Raw genomic sequence first — 16,706 nt, 5'->3', positions numbered from 1 at the left:
GGGAACTATAGTGCAAAAAGAGTAAGGCGGGTTCAAGAAATCCTAATTCTCTTTCCCAACTTCTATGGTTTAGCAAGGAAGAAAATATATGTTTGAGTAAGGTCATTTTTTAAATGCTAATTTTCTGCAAACAATTTTTTTATTATTTTTCTTTTCACAGCCATTAATATAACCTATCCTAGCTTCAGTGGAACAGATGCTTTTGGCTATACCTCATTCCTAGCATATTCAGCAATTCCAAACATCAGCCTGTACTTTGAATTCCGCCTGAAATTTCAGCTGTCCAACCGCAACTCATCGCTGCAAGACAATCTCCTCTTTTTCACTGGTCAGAAGGGCCAAGGTAAGGATTCCCGCCAGGCATGGGGGAATTAAGATACTCTTTCCCCCTAGGCCTTTACAATTTTATGCATGGTATGTCTGTACGAATATTTGGTTTTATAATAAGGGTTTTAAAATGTTTTAGTATTGGATTACTATTATATGCTATTTTATTGCTGTTGTTAGCCACCCCGAGTCTGCGGAGAGGGGCGGCATACAAATCCAATAAATGAATGAATGAATGAATGAATGAATGAATGAATGAATGAATGAATAAATAAATAAACAAACAAACAAACAATAAATTCAGAAAGTGTTTCCTTATAGAAGCTAGGAAATTATGATGGGATGTTTATCGATTATTGGCTGATCTTACATGACTATATGAGCATGTACATTCAAACTCAAGGTAAGGAACTTCAAGTTTCCCTGTGTAATGGTACCATGAGAATGACCTTGAGATGGGAGGGAGAATGTGAGACTGGAAATCCAGTACGTAAAGGATTGTATGTATTATGTATTTATTTACTTACTTAAGTACCTCTTCTAAGACACAGTTATGTGAAATATCGACATACAGTATCTGGGGCTATAGAACATATCACAATACAGAATAATGGTACATTGCTGCCTTGAGTCCATTAGGAGAAGGGCAGCCTATAAATTTAAATAAATAAATTGAAATCTGCCAAACTCCGAAGGACACTTTCAGAAAGCAATGCATTTCCAAAAGTTAACGTAAATTGTTGGGTTTTTCAGTAATTAAAGTATTGTATAGATAGTACAGTGAGAGAAATTAAAGTATTGTATAGATAGTACAGTGAGAGAAATGGGAAAGCCAAAAAGAAATACTCCTGGTTTCTTTTAATGTATTTAATTGGATTTAAATGGCCACAGAGGATGCAGTGGCCATTGTCGATCAGAAAAGCCGGCAGTTCGGTGGTTCGAATCCCTAGTACTGAGTAACAGAGTGAGATCCTATCACCTGCCCAAGCTTCTTTCAACCTAGCAGTTTGAAAACATGTAAAAATGCAAGTAGAAAAACGAGGACCACCTTGATGGGAAGAAAACAGCGTTCCGTGCAGCGTTGAGTCATTCTAGCCACATGACCATGAAATTGTCATCAGACAGCATTGGCTCTTCGGCTTAGAAACAGAGATGAGCACCACCCCCTAGAGTCAGGAATGAGTAGTACATATGAGTGACGGGAACCTTTATCTTTTAAATGGATACAATTTTGCTTTAGTGGTTCTGGGCAGATTACAACAAATAAAAACGCCATAGAAAATTACAACTAAAATATAAAACCAATAATGCCTACTGAGGTAAAACAACAAGTTTAACAGAATTCAATTCAATCTAGAACTGAGGAAAAATTTCCTGTCAGTGAGAATAATTAATCAGTGGATCGGCTTACCTTCAGAAGTTTATTTATTTTTATTTATTTTTATTCATTTGTCCTATACACAAATACGTAGGAAGAAAAATAGACATGTGGTAATATATATAAGGGTAAAAGTGAACTTAGAGGAAAGGAAGAGAATATATATGATAAGTGAGAGAAAGGAAAGACAATTGGACAGGGGACGAAAGGCACACTGGTGCACTTATGTATGCCCCTTACTGGCCTCTTAGGAACCTGGAGAGGTCAATCGTGGAGAGTCTAAGGGAGAAATGTTGGGGGTTAGGGGTTGACACTATTGAGTCCGGTAATGAGTTCCACGCTTCGATAACTCGATTGTTGAAATCATATTTTTTACAGTCAGGTTTGGAGCGGTTCGTATTAAGTTTGAATCTGTTGCGTGCTCTTGTGTTGTTGTGGTTGAAGCTGAAGTAGTCATTGACGGGTAGGACATTGCAGCATATGATCTTGTGGGCAATACTCAAATTGTGTTTTTTGTGGGTGCTCCATCACTGGATGCTTTCAAAAGGAAACGGGACAACCGTTTCTTTGTTTGTTTGTTTCTTGGATTTATATGCCCCCCCTCTCTGAGGACTCAGGGTAGCTTACAACATGTAAAACAACAATTTCAATAGCTAAATCCAATTCAATTTAAAATTAAAACTAACAATCTAAAACCCTCAGTTGTGTTAAAAATTCAATCATACTCATTCAAACAGCAATCATACAACATTCATCAGCCAGGGGGCTGAGGTCTAATAGCTCCAAGCCTTGTGGCATAAGTGAATCTTAAGACTCTTGGGAAAGGCGAGGAGGGTGGGGGCAGTGTAAATCTGATTCCAGAGGGCTGGATCCCCCACAGAGAAGGCTCTTCCCCTAGGCCCCGCCAAGTGACATTTTCTAGTTGATGGGACCTAGAAAAGGCCAACGGTCACAATTCAAAGTGTTGGTTATGACCTATAAAGCCCTTCATGGCACCGGACCAGATTATCTCCGGGACCGCCTTCTGCCGCACGAATCCCAGTGACCAGATAGGTCCCACAGAGTTAGCCTTCTCCAGGTCCCGTTGACGAAACAATGTCATTTGGCGGGACCCAGGGGAAGAGCCTTCTCTGTGGCGGCCCCGGTCCTCTGGAACCAACTCCCCCCAGAGATTAGAATTGCCCCCACCCTCCTCGCCTTTCGTAAGCTCCTTAAAACCCACCTCTGCCATCAGGCATGGGGGAACTGAGATATTCTTTCCCCCTAGGCCTCTACAATTTATGCATGGTATGTTTGTATGTATGTTTGGTTTTATAAATAAGGGTTTTTTAGTTGTTTTAGTATTGGATTGTTACATGCTGTTTTTATCACTGTTGTTAGCCGCCCCAAGTCCACAGAGAGGGGCGGCATACAAATCCAATAAATAAATAAATAAACTCTGTGGACCTAAGCAGTCCCTGGGAGTCATGTGGCAGAAGGCAGTTTTTTATTTTATTTATTCATTCATTTATTTATTTATTTATTCGTGTGTCCAATACACGAATACATAGGAAGGAAAATAGACATGTAGTAATATATATAAGGGTAAAAGTGAACTTAGAGGAGAGGATATATGAAAGAAAGAGAATATATGTGATAAGTGAGAGAAAGGAAAGACAATTGGACAGGGGACGAAAGGCACACCAGTGCACTTATGTACGCCCCTTAGTTCTGCAAGTAATCTGGTCCAATGCCATGTAAGGCTTTATAGGTCATTACCAATACTTTGAATTTGTCTGGAATGGCATAAGCTCTCCTGCTCAAGCAGGGGGATGGACTAGAAGACCTCCAAAGTCCCTTCCATTCTGTAATAATCCAAACAACATCCAATGGGTTCTAACTAACTTCCTGACCCATATACCTAGGAGCCCATCCATGTCTTTGAGGCTTTTTGGAAGGCTGACAGGAGGGATTTTATTTTTTCTGATGGACAGGAATTCCAACAGAAAGATTCACTTTTATGCCATGCAAACAAATTACCCGTAATAAAGTCATTCTGTCAAACTAACTTTATCACAATTACCTAAAGTGAAGTCTATGTAACAGGTTTTTGGCAGTGATGTGATTATTCTCATTCCAGGTCTTACTGGAGATGATTTCCTAGTGCTGGGACTGCGAAATGGTAGCTTGGTTTACAGTTACAACCTGGGATCTGGAATTGCAACTATTACCAGTGAGCCACTTGACCTGACATGCCGCATTCACACAGTCAGCCTGGGCAGATTTCTTAGAAACGGCTGGATGAAGGTAAGCCTTGCGTTAGAAAAACTTCATCTCATTACTAACTGTATGTTCTGTCTGGGTCACTCCGGAAGCTATGACCAACCCAAAAAAATAAGCCAGACACACCGGTTGAATCCAAACACAGTTTTATAATGGTAAAGAGAAAAGAAGCCAACAGAAAATGTCCTTACAAGTCAGGAAAGCACTGGAACTCCAAATAGATACACGAAGGCAATTGTCCATACATAAACACAGGATCCTCAATGCCAAACAAGGCTGTTGCTAACATACACCAACCTCCCACGGGTCTTCAAGACTGCTAGGCCACGAGCCAGGAACAAAACGCTGAGAGAAAAGGCAGATAACGGCAACTCCACTGTGATAACACTCCACGCTGCCGAAAGAGTTTGCCTGCCTTATAAACCCTTCCCTGCTAATGAGGACCACACCCAACCCCCTGGTGTTCCTCATTCAACGCTGATAATATCTATTCAGTTGCTGCCTCCTTTGATCCATGTGTCTCTGTCGCATTCTAATGATAGCTTGTGCTTCGTCATCCAATGACTCCAAGGACTCCAAAGAATCCAAGCTACTTGCTTGCGAGAGCCCTTCCCCAGGGCTCCCAGGCCTTTCTTCCTCGTCACATTCCTGACTGTAATCTCCCCTGTCTGGCTGCCAAGAACTCTCCTCTTCACTCTCAGCCTCCTCCGGGCATGGAGCCAGCAGAGACGCAGCTGGTCTTTGCTCTGACTCAGGCTGAACCACAACACTGTAGATCCTATTGTAACAAGTATTAGAATTGTGGCTTTGGTCATGACACTATCCCACTTATGGACTACCGCATAAGGATGCTATCAGGGTAAAATAGGAAGAAGAAAAAATGTTACTTCAATCTGACATTGGCATGCTTTTAATTTATCTGAGAGGCAGTATAGTGTAGTGGTTAAGGGTTAGATTTGCACCAGGAAGGCCCAGATTCTTATCTGCAGGCATCTACATGTCTCTTTTAGCCTTATTTATTTCACACAGGTATTATGGGGGGGGGAATAAGGGGAGAGCTCCTGTATGAAACATGGGGTATAAATATAATAATGAAATAAAAAATCTGTACATTCCATCCTGTATTCCTTTGGACAATGTGAAAAAATAAATAACAATGAGCTTCACTTAGATATACACAGAAATGCATAGTTGGTTCCCAATTTTAAGAGCTAAATCAATCATAGTGAGGTTTGTTTGGTTATGATATAATACCTTATATACTGCATTGTATTTTTCAATAAATTATGGTTAAACTGAAGCATGACTTAATGTGTTGCATGAAACCTATAATGAGATTCTATGGAAACTTTTGTGCAAAGATTTGCACATATACTATACAAAAGTTTCCTTTTCCAAAAACACATTTCATTTTTCACTTCTTACCTGCCTACCACAGCTTCCATCCTACTTTTGTAAATTGCTCCTGAAATTTTAGGAAAGACTGAGAAGTAATGGATGAAGGTTCTGCAAAATAAAAAAAACACAAGCAAAAAGTCTGACCATCTGCCCTTTTAATCACAATCCAGGAAATTTTTAAAAATTCCAATTATTTCATGAGTTGCAATGCAAAGGTACTTCTTACTCTGTTAATGTATATAAATGTTTTTATTATTTTTTAGTATTGTGGTGACAAATAATATACTTCAGTTGCTCATAAATAGCATATTTTTTGTTTGTTTGAAAGGTGGACGATCAAAAAAACAAAACTATCACATCACCAGGAAAGCTGACAGGACTTAATGTTTTCAGTCAGTTTTATGTAGGAGGGTATATTGAATATATTCCAGAATTCTTACCCAAAGGATCCAATTTTAAGAATGGCTTTCAAGGTAAATAACAACATTTATTGTCTTTATTTTTGAAGTCATTGTATTTATAGTAATAAGTTTTAATGCAAGAAGCTGGTTTTCTACTAAACACAGAGGGCTCAAACTTACAGTATATGGACATTTCCTGAGTCTGAAACAGGCATACCAAGATTTCTCACAGGTGTCAGTGTAAAAAGAAAAACTCTATCACATAGACATCTGAAACAATAAAAAGATTTGTAAGTATGGCTGAATAGCACTATAGCAGAACCCATAAATTTTAAAACAGTTCTGAGGGCTCAAATAAATGCTCTCTGGAATAAAAATAAAGTAACTGCTGCAAAGATAGAATTAAGAATAACATTGAGCAGGAGACAGTGTGGAGCCTGGAAGGGGAGAAGGGAAGGAGATAGTTATTCCAAAAAAAATTTGGAGAAACAAAACTTACAGTTTGGGAAAGGATATGTAGGAAGTTACCACCTATCCCCCTCTCAGAGGAATAAAATATTTTAGGAAATATTAAAAAGGCATAATATTATATAGAATATCCCAGGAGAAGCAGAAGGCTGCTGGAAGCGAGGGATAAGAAAAAAAGAAAGAGAAATGGACAACCTAAAAAAATAAAAAAATGAGGCAGACATTTCAAGTAGGAAAAGAAAATTGTTTGAGTCTAAGGGCAAGATTTACAATAAGGGAGAGGCCAAAGGGAAGAAGAGAAGGCACAAAACTGATGTGAATTTTGAGGAACAGGACATCTCAAGCAGAGGTGGGTTCCTACCAGTTCTAACCGGTTCTTTAGAACCGTTAGTAACTCAGTGATGACATCACAGCTGGTTCTCTCAGTGTTTCCGTGGGTGCCGCCATCTTGGATTTTGTTTCTGTGCATGCGCAGACCCTAATTTTTGCTTCTGCTCATACTCAGAAGCTATTTTTGATTTCTAAGTGCGTGTGCATGGCGTGATCCTAAGTGAACCAACAGCAAAAGGATCCAGAACCAACTCCTGATCTCAAGGATGAAAAGTGTCTGGTAGGTGTCAACAAGGAGAAGACCTGAGAGAAAGAGATACACTCAGTGTATTTTACTTGGGAGGAGATAATGGTTGACCAAGCCAGAAGAATAGTCAAGAAGGATGGAAAAGCCAAAAGGAAGACTTTGCAAGACAGAAAGAGCTTACAAAGAGGGTGGAGAAGAACTGAGGTCCTATGCATTTGAACTGAACAGCCCCTTCTTGGCTGTTGGATGAGGGAGGTAGGGAGACTGCTCAGTTTTCTGAGCCAGTCTTTTAAGATTGAGGGATTTATTCAAACCTAGCTCTACTGTTCTTGAAAGTGGTTCTTTTATCTAAGTGCCTGTGTCACGCTGCCTGTGCACTGTACTTGAATATGTATGGGTTATGCATGTCAGAAGTAAAGTAGATCTGTCCCTGGTCTTTAGAGCCAGAGGTTTATTTTCCTCATTTGATTTGTACAGAGAAAAGCGAAATCATCCTTTAGAGAGCCCTCCTGCTAGTTGACAGCAGGGCTTTTTTTAATGGTGAATTGGAGAGAATTTTTGGGAAGCTGCAAAGGGCCTGTTTTACAGGCTCCCTGGGGAATTAGTTTCTTCAACACTAGCAGTAGCTACTGTGTGAAATAAACAGGGCTCCCCAGGAGCTCCACAAACAATACAGCACATAAATACAAAACAACAACAGAATAGTCAAGGCCAACAGCCCAATTCCCACTGCTTGAAATCCCTTAAAAGTTCAAGCAGCTTTACTCTCAAGTAAGAGGATATAGAATTGAGGCCTTTATTTATGTTAAGCAATTTGCTTAGAAATTAAAAACTGTGACTTAATACCTCTTCCCTGATGGTTTAAAAGGAAATCTTTTCCACGCTTATCATTTAAGCTGATTTTGTCCTATGCTCAGATAGACTTCATTTAGGATTTAAGAAAAATCCTCACCAGAGACAACTTCTCAACTTCTCGCAAAAATGTCCAATCCAGACCATGGGCTCCCATGTCCTCCCATTGAACACCTCTCTGTTTTTGTGTTTGTTCATTCACATATATGGATACAGAGACATACACAGTTCATTTGCATTTATATTTAGATTGTCATTTATATACATGCAGTACAGTCAGCAGGTTCAAAAAAGGGATTCCTTTCTTACTACCCTGTTCCTTTCTAGTACCATGATGGCAAAACTATGGCATGTGTGCCACAGGTAGCATGTGGAGTCATATCGGAGGGCATGTGAGGCATTGCCTTATGTCAGCTCCAGTATACATGCGTGCACTAGCCAGCTAATTTTTGGCCTTGGGGAAGTCATTTCGCCTTCCGGAGACTTCAAGGAAAGCTTCCTGAAGCCCCAGAGTGCAAAAAACCACCCAACGGACAAACCAGAAGTTCAGAAAAAGAGACTTCCGGTTTTCCCATTGTACTTTTTTCACACTCTTGGGCTCCAGTGTGAAAAACAGCACAGTGGCCAAAATGGAAGACAATTTTTCCAAATTTAGTTTGCCCATTTGGCCGTTTTTTCACCATCCCAGACTTTGGTGAGACCTCTGTGCATGCACAAGGATGGGGGGGGGGATTGAGTGCATGCACTGGGGACAGTATGGGGGGTGTTCCATATGCATGGGGGGATAATGAGTGTGGGCACATGCGCACACGCCCTTTTTGGCATGAAAACCATAAAAGGGTTACCATTACTGTTCTACTGTCTTTGGATAACGGCAACCATATAGATAGATTTTCACCATGGTGATCTGTCCCTATTGTGGTCCTTCAAAGGTCTTCCAATGCTGCATTCATTACTACTGTGCCCGAGTCCATCAACCTTGCTGCTCTTCATTTTACATTCCATGTTCCTATTTCAATTCTGTCTTTTTGGCTTTGGCTCTTCCTTTAAGCGTCTCATAACAGAAGATTTCTGGTTTGAAACCTAGCAGAAAGCTTACTTCCTTGCTTTGCATATCCTATTTCCTCTGAGCTTTGTTTACAAAAGTCAAAACAAAAACTTCAGTGTGATGCACTCAAGAAATAGCTTTATATATTTTCTACGTTTTGACAGATTGAAGATAAAGCTTAAAAAAAGATGGTTTGAATTCAAGGGCAGAAGCTTTGGGTGCCTTCATTCTAAAGGATGTGCTTGTTTAAAACCATGATTTCCCCACCTTAAAACGCATACTTACAATTACCTAGGGATTAAACTGACATTTGTCAGCAATGAACTTTTAAGTTAATATGTTGTAGGAACTTTAAGCAACTACTAGCTACCAAATATATTTTTTGTAACTTTAAAATAAGAGGCCAAGTAAACTCTAAATAACCATGAGAAGATGTACTGTTATGAAGATATCAAAAAATGTGACTGAACTACAAAAAAGGTTATTATCTTTCTACTCCATAAATCCATTGAAAATAACAAGTAAAGTTTAGTAAATTTTGTAACAAAATAGAGTATAGAAGTGGAAATTGTAAAAGAGAATATGATAAGCTGGGGAATGAATTTTGGCTACACAATTGAATTAGAAAAATGGGAAAAATTATGGACTAATAATTGGTGAATGACAAAATCGACTGCATTCAAGGAAAACCAACTAAAAATGTTTTACAGGTGGCACCTATCACCAGAAAGACTATCAAAAATGTTCCCAAAAACCTCTCCATTATGCTGGAAGTGCAAAAAAGAAAGAGGCACGTTCTACCACCAATGGTGGACATGCACACAGGCAAAAAATTTCTGGAATAAAATAACAAATTGGTTAAAAGAAATAGTAAATGAAGAAATTGGAAAAAAAACAGAATTATATTTATTGGGTACTTTTAATAAAAAAATAGAAAAAGAGGTAAGATATCTAGTCATACACATACTAACAGCTGCCAGGATAGTATACGCCCAACAATGGAAAATAGACAAACTACCAGAAGAAAATATAATAATTAAAAAAATACTAGACTGTGCGGAGATGGACAGGTTATCTAAAAGATTAGAGGGAAAAGAAGAATCAGATTACTATAAAATATGGGCAAAATTTTACGATTGGCTAAAGAAAAGAGCAACAAAGAAATAATTAAAAATCTATGCAAAGCAACACGTCGAATAAAGAATTGAAAAATTAATACTATGTGAAAGATAGCAAAAATTATCTGATCAAACACCTAAAAAGTGGGGAAACTTTCATTTCCCAAATGTTGTAAGTGTATGTTTTTATGTATGTTTTTTTTCTTTTTTGTATGTCATATTTGAAAAAAAACAAATAAATAATTTTTTTTTAAAAGAAAATAAGTAAAGTTTAGTAAATTTTGTAACAAAATAGAGTATAACATTAGGATAGATTTTTTAAAATATTTTTTGAGGCTGTGTGATAGGATAGTCAACAGAAAGTTTGACGTGTCTTTGAAATAGACTTATGTATATATGTACTGTACAGTATATACTTATCATTTCTTTTTGTCTTTTTGACTTTTCTTTTTTCTTTTCCTTTTATTTTCATCTGATACTTAATACTTATTATGTAAGAGGCCCAATGAAAAAGCTATATATTTGTATTTGTTCACATGTTCCTCTTCTTCAAATTCTTCTTGTTTCCTTTTTGTATTTATTTTCAATAAAGATTTAATATTTTTAAAAGAGAGAGAGAGAGAGAGAGAGAAAATGTACTGTTGAACTTGACCTGACCATAGTGTTAAATGTGTGTAAATATTTTTTAAATTGTTTTAAAGCAAAAAAAACCTGTGTAATCTTTCATTCTTTCAGGTTGCATTTTTGACCTCCAAGTCCGTGCTGGGAAGCATCAGGAGTTTAAAGCACCAGGAATTCCAGAAGGCCATCCTAACACTGGTCGCAATGTAGGACAATGTGAAGTGTCTCCGTGCCAACTGATAACATGCAGAAATGGGGGAACATGCATGGAAAGCGGCTCTGCACTATAGTAAGTAAAGTGTTATGCTTTTAATGAACCATTGCAGGAGAAAGCATTGAGACTATGCAGACTATACTGCAAGCTACTTCTGCCGATCACCGGCTGTCAGCAGTTTGGCAGATCAAATCTCAGTAGGCTCAAGGTTGACTCAGCCTTCCATCCTTCCAAGGTCGGTAAAATGAGGACCAAGATTATTGGGGGCAATATGCTTATTCTCTGTAAACCATTTAGAGAGGGCTGTAATACACTGTGAAGCAGTATAGAAGTCTAAATCAGTGTTTCCCAACCTTTTTTGAGCCGCGGCACATTATTCGTATTTTCAAAATCCTGGGGAACACTGAAAGGGGGGGGGGCTAAAGAAAAGTTTGGACAAAAAAACCCTCTCTCTTCCTCCCTTTCGCTCTATTTCTCCCTCTTTCTCTCTTTTCCTTCCTTCCCTTCATTCTCTCTCTCCATCCCTCTTTCTTTCTTTCTTTCTTTCTTTCTTCCTCTCTTTTTTGCTCTCTTTCTCTCTCCCTCCTTCCCTTCCTCTATGTCTTTCTCTCTCCCTTGCTCTCTCTCTCTGTCTCTCTTGCTATCTCTTTCTTGCTTTTTTCTCTCTCTCTTGCTCTCTCTCTCTTTCACTGTCTTGCTATATGTCTCTTTCTTTCTCTTTGCCTCTCTTGCTATCTCTCTTTCTCTCTCTGTCTCTCCTGCTATGTCTCTCTTTCTTTCTCTTTCTCTCTCTCTGTGCCTCTCTTGCTAAGTCTCTCTTTTTCTCTTGCTATGTCTCTCTTTCTTTTTCTCTCTCTCTGCCTCTCTTGCTATGTCTCTCTTTCTCTCTCTCTTTCTCTACCTCTCTTTCTCTGCCTCTCTTGCTGTCTCTCTTTCTTGCTCTGTCTCTCTTTCTCTGCCTCTCTTGCTATGTCTCTCTTTCTCTCTCTCTCTGCCTCTTATAGGTCTCTCTTTCTCTCTCTCTCTCAGCTGACTGCAAGCGGGAGCCCTGACGGCGGCAGCTGGACGTGGTGCTGGACACCGTATATGCCAGGCACGCAGCGCCAGCATGTACGACGTCCAGCAGAACGTCCAACCGCCACCATCAGGGCTCCCACTTGCAGTCAGCTGAGAGAGAGAGAGAGAGCGATCCCTCTCGCCGCCGCCATCTCCCCCGATGGCCACCCCCCCCCGCTCCCATCGGACACTTGCCGTCGACGAAAGAGGAGCTCCAGCTGGGCGGGGCGCTGCCGGTACTTCCGTCCTGGGGCTCCCGCTCGCAGCTGTCCCCCGCCTCCTGCTCGATGCCGCGGTTTTCGGCGCTCTCCTGCTGGGCCCCAAAGAAAGAAGGCGGGAAAAAGGTGCGAAGAATGGAGCTCTCCTTCTTCCTGCCTTCTTTCTTTGGGGCCCAGCAGGAGAGCGCCGAAAACCGCGGCATCAAGCAGGAGACAGCTGCGAGCGGGAGTACCGGCAGCGCCCCGCCCAGCTGAAGCTTGGCGGCACACCTGGCCATGTCTCGCGGCACACCAGTGTGCCGCGGAACACCGGTTGGGAAACGCTGGTCTAAATGCTATTGCTATTCTATTGGAGCTTCTATATCTTTGCTTAAGAGCAGGTGTATAATCTCCTTTAGAATTATCCTGCAAGATTCACATGCAGTTCTCCTTTCCATGTAGTGGTTCTTATAGACATACTTTCTCTCTTGTTCATATCAGCATCAATGCCTCTTTCAGGAACTATCCAAAGTGACTATCATACTGGGGTAGCAAATATAGCAGTGAAGTCTGCCTCATTCAGTGATAGCTACCCCAAAACTAGAAATTATTTGCAGGTCAAGTAGTAGTGGGTTCTAAAACACGTTGCTACCAGTTCATATTTGTGTTTGCATGCATGATGCTTCTGCACATGCTCAGAAGCATCCTGGGTGGGTGAACAGAGCTTCCCGCCACCGCTGCTACCAGTTTGCAGAGCGAAGCCAAACTGGGAGCAACCCACCACTGAGGTCAAGGGTCACACCTGCTTTTTCTATTTTTCTTTGGCATGCTGAGAATTTTGTTCAATTACTTCCCATGTATTTTCTCTTCTATCAAATTAAAAATGACAATTCAAGATCTGTAATGGCATTTGAGAGTGATTTGGGGAGGAAACAGTGCTGCCTAGTCTCAAAGGAGCTTTTATAAAAGGCAACCGGACTTGTGGTTTTTCTTTGAATACATTTCGCTTCCCATTCAAGAAGCTTCTTCAGGTCTGATAGGATGGTAAAGAATAAGATTTATACTCCTTGCAGACAGCTGGCCATTTGCATTCCAAAGAAGAGAGAGTCAACCTATTCTCCAAAACATTTGATGCAATAATGGGTTGATACCAGTGCAGTAGTGGACTACACACCAGAAGCTGTTGCCAGATAGTACAATTTGCACATGAGTCCTATGGGCGCCGCCATGTTTTTCTTTAATTCTTCATATTTTTTTGCTTCTGCGCATGTGCAGAAGCAAAATCTCATGAGGGGACGGGCAAGAGAGAGAGAGATTTCAGCAATTTTTTTGTTTCCGTGCATGCGTGGAATAAAAAAATCGCTCAAATCTCTCTCGCATGCGTGTCCCCTTGCAAGATTTCAGCTTGTTTTTGCTTCCTGCACATGCGCAGGAGCAAAAACATGCTAGGGACACATGTGCATAGCACACATGCATGAAACACAACCAAGCTGCATGCGCAGCACACTGGTAGGAGAGGTAAAAGCAATCCGCCCCTGACTTGAGGGTAGGAAATAAGCAATGGGTGGAAACTAATCAAGGAGAGAAGCAACTTGGAACTAAATAGAAATTTCCTGACAGTTGGAACAATTAATCAGTGGGACAACTTGCCTCCAGAAGTTGTAAATGTTCCTACAGTGGAATTTTTTAAAAAGATGTTGGATAACCTTTTGTCTGAAGAGTTTCCTGCCTAAACAGGGGGTTGAATTAGAAGACCTCCAAAGTCCCTTCCAACTCTGTTATTCTGTATTCTGCATTATTTTAGAGAATCATTGAGGCCACCAGGAGGTTTATCTATGTTATCAGGGTCACCTGAGTAATGCAAATGGGTGTGGAGCCTGCTTGGAACTGTTGAAAGGACTGTGTTGTAAACTGGAGATAGATGATGTCATATCCCTTCCTCTCTGCTGTCTCAACCCTGACAATACATATAAACCTTTGGGTGGCATCAACAACTCTCTAAAAAACTGCAAATGACCAGCTGTACAAGTATAAAGCCTTCCATTCCCCACCATCCAGTCAGAGCTGAAGAAGTTTCTTGGATGAGAAGCAAAACGTCTTCAAAGAAAAATCAGTTGTCTCTTGAAAAAGCACCTTTGGGACAACAATGACCTGGATGACTGAGAATCTCTGCCTAGGGAACAGTCAGATAAGAGAGGGTGTGGACTATTAATGTAGCCTTGCAATTAAGTAGAATTATCTCATCTGATCCTGTTTCCTACTTGTGCCATATGGAGGCTGACATTAACCTTGCCAGGGATACCGTATTATGCCCATATCTAAAATTGGTGAGTGAAGGCTTCATATGCCTTTCTTTTGGTAAATAATTTTGGGGATGGTGAGGATTTCAATGCACTGGCAATGACAAAGAATGTGTAGACTATATAAAAATATGAGTTGGTTAAGGTTTGGGGAGAAGCCAAGATTTTCTTTATTTAGAAATGTGCATCAAGCCAACATCAAGTTTTAAAGTACAACTGTTCTCACCTCAAAATGTTCAAAGTGAGACCTCTTGGTTCCTCTGCTCCAAAATGCTCTAAGGAGCTACCTTCACATAGACTGTAACCAAGTCATTTGCTGAAGTTTCCTCTTGTTTCTTCTTTTCCATCTCCCAGCTGCCGTTGCTCTTCTGGTTTGACAGGGGCTTTCTGCACAGAAAAAATGTCAGTGTGTGATCCTGAGCACAAGCCTCCCCATCGGTGCAAGCGAGGTTCTACCTGCGTCTCTGTGCTTGATGGATACAGCTGCCATTGTGCCTTGGGGACCACCGGCACACATTGTGAACAAGGTAGGGGACAATACACCTTCATCAAAAGTGCATCACATGGTACCACTGTTTTCTTTTTATTCTGAGGTTGGGTGTGAAATATAAATTGAAATCAGAGTTCTTTATATTGAAGGTACCAAAGATTTTTTTGAGATTGAAAAAGTTCTGTTTTACTGCAATCAAATAACTGCATCTGACCTATTCCGATCATGTTGTGTGGGGAATTCAGTGGAGAAAGCAATTATGTTCAAAAGAGTTGCAGTAAAAGGAATTGAGGCAGCCAAAGAAATGGTGGATGGACCCTGTCAAGGCTGACACCACTCAGAACAGGGAAAAACTCACCAAAATAGTGCAAGATTGGAAGTTGTGAGGAGACCTGTCCCATAGAATTGCCAAGAATCAGATGCATAACTCTTCTGCCGGCGTGTCTCAACCGCCCGTAATTACAGGGTAATCAGTCCAGGAAGACACACACCACACGATAAAAGGAAAACCCAAAAGTTTTTATAAACAGAAAAACAGAAACAGCTCCCTTTTTAAATGTCAAAGGGATTTTCTGGTACACACAAGGCACAGGTTAAATGCAATCCAATTGATCACCCAATAACTGCGAAATTGAGTCCAATTCTAAAGTACAGAGAGTCCACACACACAATCCTGAACAGCAAAAACCACGATCTTGACGAAACAATGAATCAGATAAACTGCCATGAGGCTAAAACACCAGGCTGCACTTTTATCTGTAGCACTAATTACAGCAGCCCCACCCAACCACAGGTGGCCTCATTTTCTCTTGTAATAATCCTTCAGTTGTTGTCTCCTATGCATCACTCTACGCATGCATGGATGTGTCATTAATTCTTGTTCAGAATCCACGGATGATACAGATGACTGATCTCCTCCTGGGCTGTCTGCCAAATTCCCCTCTTCCCTGTCACTTACGCTTCCTTGGTCAAAGGAGACTTCGTTGGCAGATTCTACTGGGAGCAAAGCAGGCCTGCAGCATGTGGATGTCTCCCCCACATCCACCTCCACATTCCTTGGGGCAGGAGCTGGGCCAGAGCTAACCACAACACATAACATTATCATCATCATCAATAACTGCAGACTATTAAATCCAAACTGAACATGCAGCACTACAGCCCTCTCTTAAAGTCAATCTCTAATGCAAGAGAGGTTTTATTAAGTAAAAAGAGAGAACAAGATAATGTATTGCTGAATCATCTCTAAACTCCCCACTTATGAGTTTCCCCCCTAGTTTGGGAGCATGTCTTGAGAGAGCTATATAGGGAGATAAGCTACAATGGAAATAACGCTTTATAGAGCAGTGGCTTTGACTTAATCACATTAATTTCGTTGGTTGCATTATCCCCACTTTAAACATGCAGAATTGAAATAAATATAGAAATCTATACTATTTTTAATAGACATCTGACAAGTTCATAGCCTATTTTTTTTTGTTTATTTTTATTTATTTGAATTATATAGCTTCTTAATGTTGTGACTCTGAATGGCTCACGACAATAAGAAACAATATTCCAAGCAAAAACCAACTACATAGAAGCAAACATACAAATCATCAAAATGACATCCATTGGACAATTGACAGCTAGGCTGAAGGGAGGAGTCAAGTGAGAGCCTAGCGTGGAATCATTGTGTAGCCACAAATGACATATTGATCTTATCTGATTTTTCCCAGGGGAAGGCAAACAATCTGGTGAGAGCTTTGTAATGTAGGTGATAAACAATAAAGTTACTAAGGCTAGTCACGAGTTGCTCTGGTTGCTTTTTCCCGACGACAGCGACAACAACAATAATCAGTAGCAGAATCCAGTCAATACTTCATGTTCAGCACAACCATTGATACCTTTCCACTATCATTGGCCATCAAGTACAACAACAGAACTATGTAACCAAGGTCTTCCTTTGGTCAGTACAATCGGGGCTAATCTAAGCTCTGGAGCAGTGATGTTTCAAAGGGTG

At 40.4% G+C, this 16,706-nt stretch overlaps 1 protein-coding gene across 1 annotated transcript in view; it reads left to right on the top strand.

The window, feature by feature from the left end:
• The window catches only part of EYS (eyes shut homolog), a 1,050,766-nt gene that overhangs the window by 1,008,438 nt on the left and 25,622 nt on the right, over positions 1–16,706 (top strand). The window contains exons 43-47 of the mRNA XM_070763632.1: positions 161–343; positions 3,825–3,991; positions 5,694–5,838; positions 10,565–10,739; positions 14,572–14,744. Of these exons, the coding sequence (XP_070619733.1) occupies positions 161–343; positions 3,825–3,991; positions 5,694–5,838; positions 10,565–10,739; positions 14,572–14,744 (843 nt within the window). The remainder of the gene's footprint in view (positions 1–160; positions 344–3,824; positions 3,992–5,693; positions 5,839–10,564; positions 10,740–14,571; positions 14,745–16,706) is intronic.

This window comes from Erythrolamprus reginae, chromosome 1, assembly GCF_031021105.1.
Source record: "Erythrolamprus reginae isolate rEryReg1 chromosome 1, rEryReg1.hap1, whole genome shotgun sequence".
Classification (NCBI taxonomy): Eukaryota; Metazoa; Chordata; class Lepidosauria; order Squamata; family Dipsadidae; genus Erythrolamprus; species Erythrolamprus reginae.
This window is presented reverse-complemented; position numbering and strand designations above follow the sequence as displayed.